At 52.6% G+C, this 18859-nt stretch overlaps 7 protein-coding genes across 7 annotated transcripts; 4 read left to right on the top strand and 3 right to left on the bottom strand.

The window, feature by feature from the left end:
- Positions 1-369: 369 nt before the first annotated feature.
- On the bottom strand, positions 370-1520 carry PG986_004475 (uncharacterized protein; the record flags this gene model as incomplete). Its single annotated transcript, XM_066840697.1, has 3 exons — positions 370-1096; positions 1174-1338; positions 1417-1520. The coding sequence occupies 3 exons, from the start codon at positions 1518-1520 to the stop codon at positions 370-372; spliced, it is 996 nt and encodes a 331-aa protein (XP_066703324.1).
- A 2784-nt stretch (positions 1521-4304) lies between these two features.
- PG986_004474 (uncharacterized protein) lies at positions 4305-5358 on the top strand (the record flags this gene model as incomplete). Its single annotated transcript, XM_066840696.1, has 2 exons — positions 4305-5148; positions 5207-5358. 2 exons carry the CDS (start codon positions 4305-4307, stop codon positions 5356-5358), a joined length of 996 nt encoding a protein of 331 aa, XP_066703323.1.
- Positions 5359-6117: 759 nt separating this feature from the next.
- On the top strand, positions 6118-7666 carry PG986_004473 (uncharacterized protein; the record flags this gene model as incomplete). Its single annotated transcript, XM_066840695.1, has 4 exons — positions 6118-6335; positions 6393-6605; positions 6727-6991; positions 7136-7666. 4 exons carry the CDS (start codon positions 6118-6120, stop codon positions 7664-7666), a joined length of 1227 nt encoding a protein of 408 aa, XP_066703322.1.
- A 1282-nt stretch (positions 7667-8948) lies between these two features.
- On the bottom strand, positions 8949-10793 carry PG986_004472 (uncharacterized protein; the record flags this gene model as incomplete). The annotated part of the gene is made up of 2 exons (XM_066840694.1): positions 8949-10183; positions 10277-10793. 2 exons carry the CDS (start codon positions 10791-10793, stop codon positions 8949-8951), a joined length of 1752 nt encoding a protein of 583 aa, XP_066703321.1.
- Positions 10794-11898: 1105 nt separating this feature from the next.
- PG986_004471 (peptidase S26A- signal peptidase I- serine active site protein) lies at positions 11899-12536 on the top strand (the record flags this gene model as incomplete). Its single annotated transcript, XM_066840693.1, has 2 exons — positions 11899-11979; positions 12099-12536. The coding sequence occupies 2 exons, from the start codon at positions 11899-11901 to the stop codon at positions 12534-12536; spliced, it is 519 nt and encodes a 172-aa protein (XP_066703320.1).
- Positions 12537-12843: 307 nt separating this feature from the next.
- PG986_004470 (uncharacterized protein) lies at positions 12844-15006 on the bottom strand (the record flags this gene model as incomplete). The annotated part of the gene is made up of 1 exon (XM_066840692.1): positions 12844-15006. The coding sequence occupies one exon, from the start codon at positions 15004-15006 to the stop codon at positions 12844-12846; it is 2163 nt and encodes a 720-aa protein (XP_066703319.1).
- Positions 15007-16097: 1091 nt separating this feature from the next.
- PG986_004469 (transcription factor IIIB) lies at positions 16098-18452 on the top strand (the record flags this gene model as incomplete). The annotated part of the gene is made up of 1 exon (XM_066840691.1): positions 16098-18452. The coding sequence occupies one exon, from the start codon at positions 16098-16100 to the stop codon at positions 18450-18452; it is 2355 nt and encodes a 784-aa protein (XP_066703318.1).
- Positions 18453-18859: the final 407 nt, after the last annotated feature.

Below are 18859 nucleotides of genomic sequence, written 5' to 3'. Positions count from 1 at the left end.
TCTGCACGGTCAGTGCCTACCCAAGTACCTGAAAATGACCAAATTTGATCACTAATGATACATGTATGTGCCAACGTGCCAGAATCTGTTGCCGATGACATCCATAACTTGAAGCCACTAGTACCTTTTTGAAGCCGACACCACAATAAGTAATCATCGTCATAAACACACATGCAATTTGGAGCGAACAGATACGTAGGTATTGTTGGGAGTTGCATGTATGGAGGAAAGTATACGCGCTTAAACAAAATCGCACCACTATATAGCATCCATATCCTAAAATGAGACCGAATCTCAGTTGTTTTGTCTTCATGCGCTGATAGACAAATGCCCCTTTTCTCAAATGCTAGCGCAAGCTCACAACCTAGCTCACATGACAGGCATGCCCCCCGGCAACTCCGTCAGCCAGCCGTCCAAGTTCTCTGTGACAGTGGGCTTTATGGTGCACTTGTTGGCCTGGTCGAGCGACTGCGTCTTGAGGGTGGGGCAGTTGATGCGGTTCGCGAACAGGTCGCTGTTGCAGTTGGTATCCATGGCGCGCTGCAGCGCGTCGCCCTTCCAGCCAAACACGTAGTCGCCGTGGATGCCGTAGCCCGTGGCGTCGCCAAACGACCAGACGAACGGCTGGGACCCGTCGGCGGGCCACTGCGAGCGGTCGTTGAAGGGGCGCGTGTCCCAGTACGTCTCGTAGAAGACCTGCGGCACCGTCACCGGGTGCGTCGAGGGGCACCGGTTGCCCGTCGGGTACGCCACGTGGCTCTGGTGGTCCGGGCTGTCGACGTTCTTGCCGTCCCAGCACGTCGGGAACCGGATCGAGACCATGATGCCCGCGGCGCAGGGCCTGTTGGGGAAGTCGAGCGTCTGGCCGCCGCGCGTCATCGACGTGGCCAGGCACGTGAAGTCCATGTACTTGTACTTGGCCTGCAGCTGCTTCGCGGTCCGGAAGGTCGGGTCGCCCACCGTCATGCGGAACCCGGGCTTGAAGGCTGTCACTTTGCCCGAGGATAAGTAGTAGACTGTCTGGCCTCCGTGCGCCGAGTTGAAGCCAAGCTCGTTGCCGAAGGTGTTCACACGGTGGAAGGTCCCGTTGCGGGCACTGTTTGGAACAAAGGGGTAAGTCTTGGTGGGTCCCTCACAAAGCTGATAGGTCTCCTCGTAGAGGAGACAACGTACCGGAAGAACAGTGTAGCTGTCCAATAGTTCGAGAAATCCTCAGTCGGAGTGCAACTGGTGCAGGTTGCCAAAGACGGGATGTCCTCTAACATGGAGGCGTTGAAAGTGTTGCCTCCGACGACTTGGTGCAAATGGGGCGAGGGCGACATGCCCGAATTGACGAGACTGTAAGTGTAAGTGGTTGGTTAGTTGGCGTTTTCCCAAACTGTTGCATGCCATGTCTTCGAAAATGAGATGTCTTACGGGTCAAGTCGTTCAACTACCAGCTCGGAGCAGGAGAAACGCAAAGTTGCAGCTGCATTGACAGCCGGCGCGATAGCCGCAGCAGCCAACAGGGAGAATCGCATCTTGCAATACTGATGACGAGGCAAGAGGTGAGCTACTAGCAGAACTGCAAAAGCCTTGGAGGTTCAGATGGCAGGTACCAGATATCCAGGGTCAGACTCTTCCAGGGAGAAGCTCTAGAGAAGGACGCGGCCATGGTTTATTACTTCCGTATAAGCCCATCTGATACGGACTCCCCTGGATTGCCGATACCCATGCACAAAAATCTCAGAAACCTCGCAGTCTAGACCAGCATCTGGGTCATAATTTGACCTGGAGGGAATCAATGATTGGTTGCATGCCTTTTAGGCCCTGACGGGAATAGCCAGTCACGGCCGGGTCTGTACAACCGGCATGACTACCACGCCGATTACCCAAATTGGATTTTCCCGGCACTTGGCATGACTCCATTTATAGAATTGACAGCCCATCCGGTCCCAACGGATCGGCAAGTAGAAAACGCTCTTTCCAATTCTGTATCCCTATAGACACTCCCACGCATGCGTATTCTCGAAGGTCTCATGATAGAAGGGCCGTTGGAGCCGAGGTTCGATATTAGAACAGCCAGTGCTTTCTGGGAGTGTCCGTATAGTTTCCCCTTCTGTACATCAGGTGTGTTGGATTTAAGACCAAGTCATATATGTAGCCAGAGGGTACCGATAGCTGATAGGATCACCGGAAATAATCATATATGCAATGCTGCCGTGCCATGCTTTGTACTAACCCCTTTTCTGGATAAAGTCAGTCAAGGCAAACGCACCTGACCCGGGTGCAACTCCCCAATAAATGGGCCACGAGGTGCATGGATCTTACCCAGCATTTGCATGTTACTCGGCAAGCATCAAATGCATTTGCCTGGCTGATAGCGAGTTCTCAAAGTGACCTCAAATAACGCCATTATTCGTAACAGCGTATATAGACAGATGTTTCAGTAACTCCAAACGCGAGGCTTGCCGCGACTACTTCCCAGCGTTGGTTGTCTGCACTGTTTTGGTTTATTGATTCTGCTGGCCTCCTGGTATGAATAGGAGAAAAAGTAACATGGGGTGTGAAAGTCACTGTGTTTGATTTCTTCTGCAAGAACCCGGAAATTCAACACAAGGGAAAAAAACTTGCCTTGAAACACCCATAGCCCTGTAAACCAAGGCAACTCCAAAAGCGCCAAGAATGAGTTCAAATCTCGACTTGACAACTTAAGAAGCACAATTACGAGCGAAAACCTAACGCAGTCAGTTGTAAAATGATTATTTATTCCCGGGCACAACGTTTTCCTATGTAAGAGTGATGAGAGGCGTACGATAGTTGCTCCTGTCAGCTAGAGTGGAAATCAAACAAAAATCAAACAAAAATTTGGGTGGAAAAGGGATGCTGGCGAACACACCTGATTGTGTAAGGTAAGTCCCCAAGAGAACCTTGGGGAATGCCTACACGGGGATGTGTGTCTACATGCCAGCCTTTCAATGTGAAGGGTAGGATCAGGGAGCAAGCAACTCCTGAAACGCCAACACTCGGGGACATGTATCCACACACCGGGGTTGGTTCGAATGCCCTGAGGGGGATTCGAACCCGTGGGCAGTAGGCTCAGGATAATTCATTACCCCGAGGGTGCACCGCAAGGGATGTGCCCTACAACAACCAGTCGACCACCTTGGAAGGAAACGCTGTTAATTTGGATACATAACCCTCGGCAGCTCTGCCAGTTCCGCTGGCCCTTGTCCCCCACCATCCTCCACGGCCTCATCAATCTCCAGATACTTGCAGACACATAGTGCTAGCCCACCATGGCCACCCACCACCTACGTTTGGCCTCGCGAAACCTTGTCAACTTATCCTTGGACGCCATCTCACAGTCGACCGCCACATGGCATGAAAATAATAGAAATCCAACTGTCTGACTACCAGTTTGCGGCCAGCTGTCTCGTTCAGATACACGCCGTCACCACCGGGGGTGGCCGTGTCAACCCGGGGCTTCAGTGCCTATTGACAGTGGAGGCGGGTCTCCGTCGGCACCGGCCGGCGTAGCGGTGGGGTCCCGCATCGCCCAGAAACAGGCCGATTCATTGAGCTTCGACATCATATTGAATAGCCTCAGTGCTTGAGTTATACTGCCGATCTCCTACACATTGACCGGAGAGAGCATTCCATTGACTACGTTTTGTGGGCTTTGATTTTTCCTCTTCTGAACCCCCAGGAAACCACCGGGGTTGGTTACTAGTCAAGAGTTACACGAAGCCGCAGCGTTTGAAATCCGCGGCCTTGGCGTTGAAGTCAAGCGCTAAGTGCAGCAACGCTTTGCTAGCACCAAGCTGGACGCATCATCGCTGTCGGCGCGAGCGCCACAGCGACATTATCGACAGCTTCCAGTTATCTTCGTCAAATTCGGGTCTGATCATATCATGTAATGCAAGGCTCTTTTGAAGCCTTCGTTGGCATGTGAGCGATGTGCATTAGTGGGAAAGGGACACTGCCATTTTGATGAGACCACGCCACTTGCATCCCAATCCCGCGGGATTCATTCACACTGAACCCGCGGGGATATGGCACAAAGGGGACCGTAAAATCCGCTTTTGGTAAATACCAGAAGACATGTAAACGGGATTATGGCCTCTATATAAAGGCATATTCGAGCGACTTCCGACAGTAAACAAACTGCAGGATCAGAGAGCATCATCGGATCGGGAACCGTATCGCAATTACACACCATCACCGGACAACTCCTAACTACATATCTAGACCTTCTCTATCTCGTGACTCCAGACAATACCTCGTCACTTCTAACAACCTAAACTCAATATTCAACCGACATCATGCCTGGCACTGTCAGCTTCATCAAACAGTCTTTCCCAGGAAAGCCAACTTTTACCGATGAGAATGTTCCGGATTTGACCAACAAGGTCATCATCGTGACAAGCTCCAACACCGGTCTTGGCAAAGAAATCGCACGGATCGTCTACTCCAAGAATGCAAAGGTGTACATGATGGCACGCTCTCGGGAGAAGACATTGAAGGCTAGAAAAGACATCGAGGCGGCCGTCCCGAAGTCTGGCGGAGAACTCATCTTTCTCCCTCTCGACCTCTCGGACCTTACCCAAGTCAAGAAGTCGGTCATCGCGTTCCTCGCTAGGGAACATCAGCTACACATCCTCTTCAACAACGCCGGCGTAGGGTATCCCGAAAAGGGATCCAAGACCAAGCAGGGCTACGAGCCGCAGCTGGGCGTCAACTGCATCAGCACCTTCGCCTTCACCAAGCTCCTCACGCCAACGCTGGTTTCCACCGCGAAGGCCTCGCCCGCCAACTCGGTCCGCGTCGTCTGGGTCACCTCCTCGGCCGCCGAGGCCACCAGTCCCCAGGGCTTCGTCGAGAATCTGCCCAAAGTCGACAAGATGGGCGCCTTCGAGCAGTACAGCATCAGCAAGCTCAGCAACTACTTCCACGCGACCGAGTTCGCGGCCCGGCACCGTGCCGACGGCGTCCTCTCGCTGCCGCTGAACCCGGGCAACCTCGACTCCGAGTTCTGGCGCACGCAGGGGTCGCTCATGACGTGCATTCTTCAGAAAACGCACCTTTACCCGCCAGTCTTCGGCGCGTACACCAACTTGTTTGCCGCCTTTTCTCCTCAGGTCACGCTTGAGAAGTCGGGCACGCTCAGTAAGTACTTACTTGGTCGAAATTGATTTGTAGTCGCATAATCTGCCAAGCGCGTGAGCTAACAGTAATAAACCAGCTGCTCCATGGGGTCAGTTCTGGAATGTGGCACCGGAAATGCTCGCAGGCGCGAAGACCAAGGCCGAAGGCGGTACCAACATTGCAGGAGACTTTTGGAGCTGGACTGAGGCGCAGGTCAGATCTTATCTGTAGGAAATTCCAATGTGAATACGTAGTACGCTTGGGAGTTTATGGATAATCATTGCTAGGAAACTTGGTGTTGAACGGGCTTGAGGTTGCCTCTGTTCGGGGTCCAGCTGGTTTCATTTGTTGTTGTGAGTGATCAGTAGCGCTGGAGAGATTGTAAGCGATGAACAGAGCGGCAGGCAAGCTCAAGTGCAGGCTCAAGGGCTTCAAGCAGTCAGCCACTAGCTGCACCCTAGGCCCCTAGCACCCCGCCTGAGCATTCCATTCATCAGCACTTTACCACTTACAACACTCTCACCCCGGAAGTCAAGTCCTCTCTCTACTACCCAACAGCAACTCTTGTTTGCCTACTTATACTTGAATGGATTTACCCCAATCTCATTACCTCCTGTTCCGAGATTTAACAAGATGGCATCGCGCGCCAGCGATTCTCACAGTCCAGCGCCTTATGGCCGAGCATGTGTAGGCTGCTCGTGCGCCAAGTGCAAGTGCTTCTTCAGGCTCCCTGGATCCGAATGCGAGCGGTAAGTGGGTTTGGCTTCCTTCCCACCACCACATTGGAAGTGACAGTGACTACCCCCTACACACACAGCTATTGGGGACCCTGATCTTGTCCTGGATACCGTGAACTCGATCATACATGCTCTACGTCCAAGTACCCCTGACACCTCGCTGTCGCCCCTTCTCAATGATGTGTCTGTACATCATATTCCTGAATGAATTGCAACAGAGCAGTTTGAAACATTCCGGCGTTCATTTATCCCAATGTTTCCCTTCGTCCACATCCGCGACGACATGAGGGCATCAGAGCTTCGTCTGGAGAAGCCCTTCCTTTGGTTTGTCATAATGTGCTTGACCACTACCAATGTTGCGGAGCAATTCGCCATGGATAACACCATTTGGCATATCATATCAAAGAGAATAGTGACCCAGCATCTTGCCAGTTTGGACCTACTTCTTAGGGTCATATGCTATGGTTCCTGGTCAGCAAATCCTTCGCAAGATGATGCCACTTGCCATCCAAGCTAACGAGTCTTCAGGTCTCACTACTTCAAGTCGGACAAACCATTCATGACCATGCTTTCACAGTTGGTTGTGTCGCTAGCTTTCGAAATGGGCCTCCATCATGATCCCCCAGGCGCCATACAATGTATCAGATCCAATCGGATTATCACCCGGGATGCATCAAGTCAGACGCAAAGGACGCTGGAAGAGCGTCGAGCCATACTCGGTGTGTTTCACCTTGCATCTGCGTAGGTTTACTTCCTTTAGATGTTGATTTACCCCATCTCCCTACTTGAGAAATAGGACTCATTCCTGTACCCGATTGTCTTGGGCATACTAACCATCTCATAGAGCATGGTCATCATATAGAAAATTACAGGCTCTTAGCTGCACTCCATACATGGTCGACTGCCTGAGAATAGTCGCAGAATCAGGCGAGAGCGATTGGGACTACGTTCTGACTACCCAGGTAAAGTTCCAGATTATCACGAACCAACCGATCTGCTCCACTATGGACCAACCCCTGAAAAAAAAGGGGGGAGCTCAGAATCATCATCGGCCAAGTTCGTGGCATACTTGTTACAACAGGTCGATGAAATACGGCAAAGCATGCCACCCCAACTTGAATCATACAGTAAGTCCTTAATTATCAAAACCCCAACCTATAATCATGGCCAGGTGGAGGTTTGACCGAATATACGTAGCATGTGTAACGTACTACCTTTACAGCACGGAACTCAGGATCCGTTAATCTATCCTCACACGGTCCAAAACCCAGCCACAAACCGTCGCCACGCAATCCCAGAGACTCCAGGACCTTGACTCGCTCCTAAATTGCGCCGCGAGCTGGCTGGTCGCCTGGCTCGAGATGCCAGTAGTGGACTGGCTAGGGATCACAGTCGACACCTTTGCGCAGTTCACGCACTGCATAATCGTGCTGTTCAAGCTCACAATCCTCAACGAGCCGGGCTGGGACGCGGAAGAGGTACGGCGGCGGATCGACGTGTTCGCGACCCTGGACCGCTGCTGCGAGATAGTCGAGAGCGTGCCTACAGCGGTGGGCATGATAGACATAGAGGGCGGGTCGCGGAGGGGTCTCTTCTTCAAGACCTCCCATCTGTCGCGTGCCATAAAGGCTTTGATCATGGCCGAGATGACGCCAGATGCATTGGCCAGTACTACCGATACCGTACAGACGCCGCCCCACAGCGACGCCACGAAAGAGTATAACCGCTTTAGGGGTGTCGACTTCGAGCAGGAGCTGCTTATACATGATGATGCAATGCTGAACTTGTCGGGTGAGCCTTAGTTGTCAGATATTTTGAGCACCTCGTGGGATTCCTTACCGGAATATATGTTCAACTCGCCAATTATAGCGATTTAACATTTGGGTATTTAGCTCGATTATATTCAAGCTACCTATGTTTGGTGTTACTGACCAATGGTATAACGGAACCGAAAGTACTCCGTTCAAGATGCCAACCTGATCACATGTATATATGCCTGTTGCGATGTGATATGAAACCCCTATTCTGCAAAGCGCTACGCTATTATCCTATGTACTCAGATTTGTGCGGAGTAAAGCCGAGCATACTTCTTGCTATCTTTTACTCACCATTAAAACTTGATAAAGCCGTATAGTATAGTATAGCTAGTTAAGAAATCGTAAACCTAGTCTCTAAATGCCTGTTCGCCGTTAATACGAGCCGTTTTGCGACGAAGGCCCCCCAATCAAATATCGTAAAAACATGTTCCCACTCTTTGAGTTGTTTTTGGTAGTCTAGGGGATATCTTCGTCCGATCTCCAACGATGTATCAAAGCAAGAAAGAGCCCATGGCCAGTCTTTGTGAACCCCCAGTTAGACGATGCGGATACGCCGTAGTTTCCCGTCGAGGCCGAGCTGCCGTGACACACTTTCCGGCCACACACTCGGAGGGTAGACCTCGCTGTCCTCGGGCCTTGGCTCCCGAAGTGCCATAATAATCTCATCTTCCCCAGTGACATGTTTGAAAACACGGGAAAAATCCATGTAGTCAAACATGTCCAAGTTTTTTACCGTATAACGAATGGTGTCCAAATCAAGTGCCCGGGTGACCGAGTCTTCCCACAGCTCATTTGGTGGGATCTGAAATGTCGGGAAAACGTCCCTGAACAACCGTGCGTTCCCAGTATATACTAGAGCCCCGTCTCTTATAGTCGGAGAAAAGTCGCTGCATAACTCTGTTGCAATCTCCAGGAGTTCGTAGGCGAACCTCGTCCGCTGGACAGATTGGACCAGGCGCAGGCACGTCTTCAATGTGAGCGCTCTGTCGCTGAAGAACTGTCTCAGTCCTATACCAAACGACCGCCCATCCCCAATAAACAAACGCCATTCGCGAAGAAGAGATGACAGCGTACACCAAGGCGACACAGATCTAAAACAAGGCCGCTCATGGGGGCCTGGAAGCAGGATTTGGGTTGAGTCATCCCTGGTCTGAGCTGGCCATGGAAACAGAACGGCAATGCGCCGACAATAAGTCCAAGTGATAAGCCGGTAACTATCACCGTATAATGGCTGTATGACCAATAGGGTCATATCGTAGGGTCTTGTTTAACACGTTTTAACGATACAAAGAGAAGTTGGCCCGTCGTTGCCATCAACTGTCTCAAGGGCGGGATGGTCGACAGAAATGCCAAGTGAGCCAGATGCTCGACGAAGCAGATAGTTGTTCCAACTCCAGGTTCTACTGTCGGAGGGATAGTGTCGTTTGAAGTTTGTTTGATGTGCATTCTTATCTATAACATATTCGGAACTGAAGAGGCGGGTAGCTTTTAGTTCCAGAATTGAGTCAAGCACCATAAGATGGAGGACTTTGATGCTTAGAGACGCATTAGACCTTCCGATGGAAGCGTCGTCAAGCCATGCGGGTTGAGCGGCTACATATCGTGGCTTGTGCCAATTAGAAAGGTCCATCTTCGTGTCCGTTCTCTTTGGGTCTTTAAGCCATACAATAGCCTGAAGCCAACCAAAGGAGAGCTCTATTAAACACTTCGGAATATACGAATGCTCACTGGCACATATGGATGAAATGAAACCATCGTAATCGTGATAGATGTTTGCTTCAAAATAATCTAATGATCCCAACGCGCCATTCGCAGGACAGTGCCAAATCGTATCCCAATCAGGCAGCCAGGATGGGAAGGGAGATACAGCCTCGCGCCCCAAAGCATATCTCAACAGGTGGTCATGTCGCAAATCCAACAGGAAGTGCGCCATGGTACCGATCAGGACATTCTGGGCAGATACAGAGTACCTTGGTGTAAGTGGTCCGGATGGTGAGTCATGAAGCAATCCAAGAACACCAAATATCAGATCGCGAGGATCTGTGGCATCCATTCCCAACGGGGAGGCTAGATGCAAGACTTCGAACAGATCGAGGCCCCTAAACCGTGTTGGGTCGTGCATATGTTCCAGCCATCCCACTCTTACCGAGTCCCAGCGTTCGTCTCCCAATATGCTCGGGAGTTCGTTGGTGGATTTTACAGAGGCGAAGAAGTCTGCTTGGCCGATTGGAAATATTGATGACGGTGCCAAGACAACCTCCTGGATTACCCACATACGTGAGAAATATCTTCGACGCAGAATCTCCTCGAGCTTGCTGGCATTTCCAAACTCTTCCCCTATCTCTCCTATACGGCGACGTCGACGATATTTTGTCGCGCTTTCCTGAACGAGATCGTGTCCCAACCATACTACAACTCGAGAACATTGAAAGTAGATGTTCCCCATGTTTGCGACTTGTGAATTCCGTTCCACTACGTCTGCTTGATTTATGCAGATAGCGTCTATCCAGATGTATCGTAGTCCGTGCCTTGTTTGTAGGTACCTTAACAACGACATCATATTTTTCGTCTGGAAGGAGACATCCCAACACGGACCTATGAAGATCGGTTCTGAAAGATCGGTATCGCCATCCTCTCCTGTCCACGTATATGCGACTGTTTCATATTCGGGGCATTCTTCCGAGTCGTATACCTCTAGCGTGAGATGCATGACAGCATTGCTAGCATCTTCAACACCGAGACGTATCAAACGGATTTCGTTGCTAAGGAGTGGGCGAGGATAGACATTATATCGTCGTTCTGGGCCTCCCGTAATCGAATGAGACTCTGTTTCGCTTCGCTGAGAAACAACTTCGTGGTACGCGGTTGTTGGTTGGTTTTCAGACGAGGCATGCTCTGTCGGAGTGTCTGCCCATCTGATGCTTGGTGGCCAGTGCAAGTTCAAAGATCCCGATGGCTCGTCAGGCGGTATCGAAAGACTGACATTGACGCTGATGGGTTTCGCGTCTCTTAGGGATTCAGATGCAGTTTCTTTACAGTTGCGACACCGCGGTATCCCGTGGTGCAGATGCACTTCGGGCTCGGAGCAAGTTTTGGTGCGCCACCGCGACATATTGATTATTGTTCGCTGGTATGAGAAACGATGAGTTCTATTAGAACAAGGAGGAGTCGAAAAATATCTTTCATGGAGATGGGAACAGCTGCAAGTACACGGTCTTCGGCATTGATGTTTCCAGATTCTTGTCGCTCAGCCTGCCTGGTGATCGAGATTGACTCGTTATGCGTACTTTTACCCCGCCAATCCTGTGACTGCTTCGTCCGCCAATCGTTTTCTAGATACTGTATGTAGTAAGACAATGTTGTAAGTGATCTCTCGGAATGGATCTCACTACTGTCATTTGTAGCCCTGCCGAGGCATTACACTGCCGGCTGTCTTTGTTATTTGTTGGCCCGGACTGCTTTCTCTCATGGTCATTGTATGTTGCTGTGATGTGAAGTGGTAGTGTACCAGGCAAACACAGATGATAGTAGCGAGTTTGTTTCCGCCGTTGAACAGTTGTTCGCCGAGTACCTACTCACGGCGGCTCATCTCTTAGATTCAACGAGGCCGATTTCTGCTAAAATATATGTGACCAGCTTCACATCTATGAGTGCGTTCGTCTAGGAAAGATAGAGATCAGAGTGCAGCGAGTCTCAGCAACTGCATGGCAAAAACCAGCATCGCAGAAATGTGTCACCACGAAAGGCCAGGGGTAATATGCACCTCTAGGGTCTGGACTGGAAGGCCTACATCGCGGAAACCAAATACATCCGATAAAAGATATTACTTAGGGAACAGTTATTGATATTGATACAGATTGGCCGGAAAAGTTTAGGTATATAGTGATATATGTACCAGAGGTTGTCGTTCTAAGCTCGCCCTGCGGTTGAGCCCCAGTCCTCCGTCCGTTCCACCCAATTTTGCCAGCTGCCAGCCTTTGAGTACAGGGGACCTCAGCTTAGCACACAGCAGCCTAGCACGGCTGCTAAGGACACCTCACACCTCGAGCTCCTGCGATAAGATTACCACCTCCGAGATCTGGGCAATCGCCGGATAGCTCCAGTATTGAATTGCATGAACCACCACCACTCTCCCCAAGACAACCACAGCACGACCGACCACACATTCCTCCCTCTGCTCGGGAGACGAGCAGCTGAATAAAACCAAAAGCCCAAAAATGTTGTCCGGCCTCCAGAACCCGCGGCAATTGGCCGCCCAGGTGCTGAACTTTGGTCTCATTCTCTCCACGGCCTTCATGGTAAGCCAGCTGTCCCTCCAAACCGCATGCGCCCGCAACGTCGCATCCCAGTCTACGCTCTCTCTGCAAGACAATTCAAAGAAAAGTCCAGCTAACAAGTTGCGCCCCCCAACAAACAGATGTGGAAAGGCCTCTCCGTAATCTCCGACTCCCCCTCCCCCATCGTCGTCGTCCTCTCGGGCTCCATGGAGCCCGCCTTCCAGCGCGGCGACCTGCTCTTCCTCTGGAACCGGAACCTCGTGGCCGAGACGGACGTGGGCGAGATCGTCGTGTACAACGTCAAGGACAAGGACATCCCCATCGTGCACCGCGTCGTGCGCAAGTTCGGCACCGGCGAGCACGCCAAGCTCCTCACCAAGGGCGACAACAACGCCGCCGACGACACCGAGCTCTACGCCCGCGGCCAGGACTACCTCGAGCGCAAGGACATCATCGGCAGCGTCTTCGCCTACATCCCCTTCGTCGGCTACGTCACCATCATGCTCAGCGAGCACCCCTGGCTCAAGACCGTCATGTTGGGCATCATGGGCCTGCTCGTCGTGCTGCAGAGGGAATGAGAGAGAGGGACGGACATAGATGGGCGACAGAGAGAGCCTGGACTCGGAAAACTGCAATCTGTAAAAATAAGCAAAAGTCACAATTTATTCAAGATACCCAACCTTTCTTCGTATGGCAGTTTGACTGTGATATGTCGCCCTTTGAATTCACGCATTGACGGCGGTCCTTGTGCACGAAGTTCACATTGACAATAGTTATGGCAGGAAGGGATCGAATTATATTCAATTTACAGGTTCCTGTTATAGTGTGCCTACATGGGTGTGCGCCAGGGGTAATATGGTATTTGTAAGTATACAAGTGAACTACTTAAGCAGCAGCTTCATCAGCAAGCACGCGGGTCCAGTCAAACTTGCGCCATCGCTTCTTGAACACGTCGGCCCTGGGATCCCCTTTATGCCAGCGGCCCTGCTTCTTGATAACATCGGGCCCCACATCGAGCATGCCGCCGATGATCTCGCGAGCAAAGAGGTCGCCGCGGGGCCAGCGATTGGAATCCTCGACAACGTGGCCCAGGCCGCCGTCGAGGGTGAACCAGACATGGAAATAGGGGGCTTCCTTGGCGATGGACCGGCGGAACGCCAGCTTGCCGAGCCCGTCGCGGGAAGCCTTTCCCGTGTCGATGATCTTCTTGTGCTGTGACCACTCCTCGTCGGCCGTGAGCATGGCCTCCTTGAAGAAGGCGGGTGCCGTGTCGCCCTGCTCGTACGGGATGGGCACGGCCTGCATGGCCGCGTGCATGTGCTTGTGCGGCGTCGCCGCGTTCTCGTAGAAGACCACCTCGCGCCCCTGCTCGTGGTACATGCGCGTGAGGCACTTCATGAAGTTGCGGATCTCCTCCCACTCGTCGTCGTCGCACTCCAGGAGGTTCTTGCGGTGCTGGATGGGCACGATGACGGCGCCGCCCTCGGCCAGCTCCGGCTCCGTCGGCAGGGTGAGGTAGACGCGCGTGGCGAGAGACACTATAGGGGCGACCGGCGGCTGGTCCCGGTCTTCGTGGTGGCAGAGCTGGCAGCGGTCGAGGATCTTGTTGATCTTCTGGAAATCACCGATGGCCGAGTTCTTGAGGTTGATCTCAGATTTCTGGACGCGCTTGGCGAGCTTCTCGGCGTTCTCGTCCATGTAGTCCAGGTCATTGTCAAATTTGCCATCTTTGGCGATGCGTTCGGCCAGTCGGAGACCCTCGCCGCCTGTTTGGCCACGGGTACGTCGCTCCTCCCGCACCATGTCATCTATAGTCATCTCAGTGTTTTCCTCAACTAAGCCACGCTCTCTTCCGCGCTTCGTGTCGATCGCCTTTGCTTCGGCGCGTGTCCCAGCCAGCATGCGGTTGTCCATGGCGTTGAGAACCACCGGCGCCGGACCTTGCTTGACGTAGGCCGCCGCCGCCTGGTTATACTCGGCCTCGAGTTTGGCGGCGTCAGGGGCCTTTCGCAGCTTTGCCTTCATCATTTGCGCTCGCATCTTGTTCAACATCGTCTGGTCGATCCTGGTAGCTGGCGCCTGCTCGTCGTCGCTCTCATTCGTCTTAGCAACAGCATGAGCAATGTTGTCGGCACTTTCTTGAGGATCAGTCGGCTGTTGAGCAGCTCGATGGACGCCTGCGTCGAGCTTCCTTTCCTGGAACAGTTCACCGCTCGGCTTCTCCTTGCCTACATAGCCCTTGCCATAGGTCCTCCGCCTATCCAGCTCGGTTCTCTCCTCGCGAGCATCGTCGAATTCGCGGAGACCACCAAACCTCTCAATGGCCACCTCATCTACGGGGCGACCGGTCTGTTCTGCTAAGGTGTAAACGGCCTTGAGCTTCGTCATTCTCCATTGCGACCCATTGTCTCCGAATGTGTATTCGACATCGTGCTGTGCCGGTAGCTCCATTTCGCTCCATGCCTTTCCCTCGTTGAGCTGATTCAGTTCCGCCGCGTTGACTTCTCGAGCATGTACAGCTCGTTTCGGCTCTTGCTTGGGCGGCGGCGTCTTCTCGCGTTTGGCGCCTTTCTGCGTGTAATCGACACCCAGCGCCGAGGGCGCCGACATCCAATCATCTCGGACGAGTTTCTTGGTCGTAGTAGGGGTCTCTTCATCTGGTAGTGGAAGATCGCCCTTGGGATCTGAGGTCTTCAGATGCGTCTCGGCCTCAAGCTCGCCGGCGTCGCTGCGATGCCGATGGGAGCGGCCATGTCGGTGTTCGCGATGTTCGCGATGTTCGCGATGTTCGCGATGTTCGCGATGTTCGCGATGTTCGCGGTGCTCGTGGTGGTCGCGATGCTCGCGCCTCCTATGTTCTCTTCGCTCGTCCTTGCTGTCGTCTGGGGAGCGTCGCGATCGTTTGTGCCTATGGCCTTCTTCTCCGTCGTCTTCGCGTTCGCGACGATGGTGGTGGCGGTGCTTGTGATGCTTGCGGTCCCGCTCCTGTTCCCGTTCAGCTTTCTCGGCTGCTAATTGCTTCTCGAAATCATCGAGACCGTCCATCATTGGAGAAGTCGCTGGTCTGGATCGAATCCCAAAAGATGATGAAGAGTTCGGTGCAATCGAATGTGCGGACCTCGAGACCAAATAAGTAACCTAAGGCACTATGACGCCGGTACAAGGTAATCGGGTTGGTTTCTCTAGGCTATGTACCTACATAGTAGTTATTGCGACTAACGGTAGAGAAGTGTTGTAGCGGGGCCCAGAGATCAATCTATCTAAGCAGGTATGCAAGTAGCTTATCCACGAGCAGATTCAATTCAATTGCACTGTGCAAGATGGCAAAGGCAGCACTTTTATTAATTGACATGAAGCTTGGAGGGCGCAAGTATGATTAATGCGGCCGAGCTACATGAGAACAATCCAGCGCTTTCCTGACGTGATCGCCTGGATGATTGTCGACGAAGAGGCTGGGTTGATTAAAAGAAAAGAAGAAAAATTGACCGCGAGAGAATAAAAAGGACATTTCACAAAATTGTTGTCCACGGGCGTACTCGAACTGGCAGCCACTGGAGTTGCAGCGAGCAGGGTTCTGCAGGGCAAAACGGCCGCCCAAAAGCAAAGCAAAGCAGAGCGAACTTTCAATTCATTCCCACCATCCTCCCCACTCAACCAACCGACCGATCTTTTTGGGCACTCCCAAAAACCTGCAACTGCCCCTCCATTTTCCTTCTTCACCAGCATCTCTCGCCAAACTCCACCAAAGACAAAAGGAGTCCCATCAACCCATCGCGAACCACTTACACGCGTGCCGGAAGAAACGAGCTGACCTCGTTCTACATGTCCAACCGCCACGCTTTACCCTCCGTCTTTTCGTTTCTGGCGGCCTTTGAGGCTCGCTCTCAAACGAACAATTCATAAAACATTGACTACACTGCCTCGCCTGCATCGCCCAGAATCAGCCTCCGTTCAGCAAGGCAAGAGGCTCAGACTTCACAAGTCGTCCGTGAACCAACAATAGGAGAGCGGAACTCCCAGCTATCCTTCTACCATCAATGCTCAGCTTCGTATGCGTAGATACTGCATTTCTGCTTGCGTGCAATCAACAGCACCTATTCTAACCTGTCACTTCCCTCCACACCCCATCCCTGGTCGCCATGTCGTCCTTCTTCACGGCCAACAAGACTGGCCCGAGAAAGCCCTCATCCACAAAACCACGGGGCACTCAGCACTTTGACCGCTTGCGCGAAAACATTGGCCGGCTCGGGAGCCATACCGGTCTCACGCCCTCAAGTCTAACCCCTGTCCCGGAAGCTTCAGTCAGCAACGTCGTTACACCATCCCAGCGAAGTTGTCCTAACAAGCAATGCCCTGACCCTTCAGCCCCTGTCCAAGATGGATACTGTTCAGCCTGTGGTCGCGAAATCGACACGTCCAACATTGTCTCCGAAGTTCAGTTTGGAGAGACTTCGAGCGGTGCTGCCATGGTCCAAGGTAGCTTCATCGGAGCAGACCAGGGCGCCTCCCGACCTATGGGCCCAGGCATGCGCCGTATCGGAGGCAACCTGACCGACAACAGAGAGAAGGTGGTGCGAGAAGCCAAGACCATGATGACCCAGTATTCCCATCAACTTCGGATTAGCGAGAGCATCATGAACGAAGGCCTGCAGGTCTTCAAGCTATGTGTCACCATGAACTGGATTCAGGGTCGTGGCATGATCAAGGTCGTTCCCGTTTGCCTCTATGCAGCCTGCCGTAAGCAGGAACGCTGTCGCGTCATGCTCATAGACTTTGCCGAGCTGGTCAAGATCAATGTGTATGAGCTCGGTCACGTCTTCAAAGACCTCAACAACATCTACGACTTTAGCCACAACAAAGTCAACTCGGTTGTGCCCGAGGATCTCATCTACAGATTCTGTGACCGCCTCGACTTTGGGGACCTTACCAAGGACGTAGCTGAAACCGCAACGAAGCTCTGCCAGCGCATGGGACTCGACTGGATGGTCATGGGCCGTCGTCCTTCTGGCATTTGCGGCGCATGTATTGCTATGGCCTCGCAAATTTGGGGCTTCCGTCGAACCGTTAGAGAGATTGTCTATATCGTCAAGGTGACAATGCACACTATCGAGCAGCGTCTAGACGAGTTCAGGGTTCTTGATACCTCGGACATGACGATCGAAGATTTCTTGAAGCAGGAACTTCTCGAATCTCGCCACGATCCGCCGTCCTTCTACAAGGCCCAAGATGATTGGAAAGAGAAGTTGGAGAAGGAGCGGGTCGAGTCCGGACGCAAGAGGAAACGTGTTGTAGACTTCGATGAAGACGAAGTCCAGAATCAGTCGGCAGACGCTTCTATGAGTCTTGTGGACCCGGCCTTGACCCGAAGTACTACTACGCCAGCTCCGCGAGCGACTCCCACCCCAAGCCAGCTGATGCCCCCGCCACCGCCTCCCGATTTCTCCAGGGTGAAAGCCCCTGTCTCGGAGTATCTTCCCAAGTCGATTGATCCGAAGACGGGCGCGACCATGATTGATGCCTTCGACCCCGACAAAGTCCCTGCGCCTGCTCCTAAGGTCGCGGCCGCTCCCGAAAAGGAGGTCGCAGAGGGGCTTGACGCAGATGACCCCACCGGCGATGAAGCCGTCGATCATCTTGCCGAGACTTACGACGATGCACAGCAACAGGAAGAGGGCGAGGAAGAGGCGGAAGAAGAACCGCCCGCGAAGCGCAGGAAAGGTCGGGGTCGATACGACCGCAACCCTGAACCGCTTCTTAACTTTGACGAAGAATGGGAGCATGACGAGGACCTTATGGAAAAGCAAATCGCCGAAGTGATTGCAGATCCTCACAGCGATGAACATCGCCGCGCACTGGCGAATGCCGCTTTGGTCGCTCGCATCAAAGCAGCCTGGGAGCGTGGACAACAACAAGAACGACAACTGTCTATGAACGAGGAGATCGACCCTACCGAGTTTGCTGATGACCCCGAGGTAGAAAACTGCCTGCTCAACTCCGATGAAATCGCCATGAAGGAGAAGATTTGGATGAATGCCAACAAGGATTGGCTCCGCAAGCAGCAGGAGAAGCAGTACAGAAAGGCAATGGAAGAACTGGGTCCGCAGAAGAAGCGACGTAACCGTGTCAGGAAGCCCAGGATCGGTGAGGGACAGCTGACGCCGGCCAGTACACCTGGCGAGGCAGCTATGGCAGCTATGAAGAAGCACACTCTGAGTTCGAGAATCAACCTCGACGCCATCAACAACCTCTTCAGTCAGAGAAAGGGGTCGCGCGGTCCTGGAAGTGTCGCCGACAGCTCGCGTGAGAGCCGCGAGGACAGCGAAGTGCCGGAGAGCGAGGCCGGAGATGTGCCAATCGCAGCCCACAACCAGCCGACCGACGCGCCCGAAGAGGAGGAAGCGGCGGAGGAAGAGGAGGAGTACGAGGAAGAGCAGCCTTATGAGGACGAGGAGGATTATACTCGTTACGATGACGATGAGGAGGAGTACTATTAAGGAACATACACACACGACCTGGAGAAGAGGTTGAACGAGCATACCATCTCGAGACTTGCATCGGACGGCGTTGATGGCCCAGATATGTCGATAATCTTTGTATAACATGATACCCCCTCATGGTCGAGAGCAGTCATGGGTGACATCGACTCACTTGGCGCATTTGGTACAGTAGGAATAATACAGCGAATGTCTCCAATTGATTCATCCCATGAAAATGATCTCTAAGAAAGGTCTTGTGTTATTTGATTCACTGCTGCTGGCTGGACCATCCATCATTCATCATCACATCTTTTCATGGGTCGGTTTGGTCCCCATTGTCTGTCTCTAGCAGACACGCAACAGGTTCCATCGCAAACAACACAAAGGTGACTGGCCGTGTCAAACCTCTTGATTCTGTCTTTCAT

This window comes from Apiospora aurea (assembly GCF_038362705.1).
Source record: "Apiospora aurea strain CBS 24483 chromosome Unknown utg000003l_segment0_segment0, whole genome shotgun sequence".
Classification (NCBI taxonomy): Eukaryota; Fungi; Ascomycota; class Sordariomycetes; order Amphisphaeriales; family Apiosporaceae; genus Apiospora; species Apiospora aurea.
This window is presented reverse-complemented; position numbering and strand designations above follow the sequence as displayed.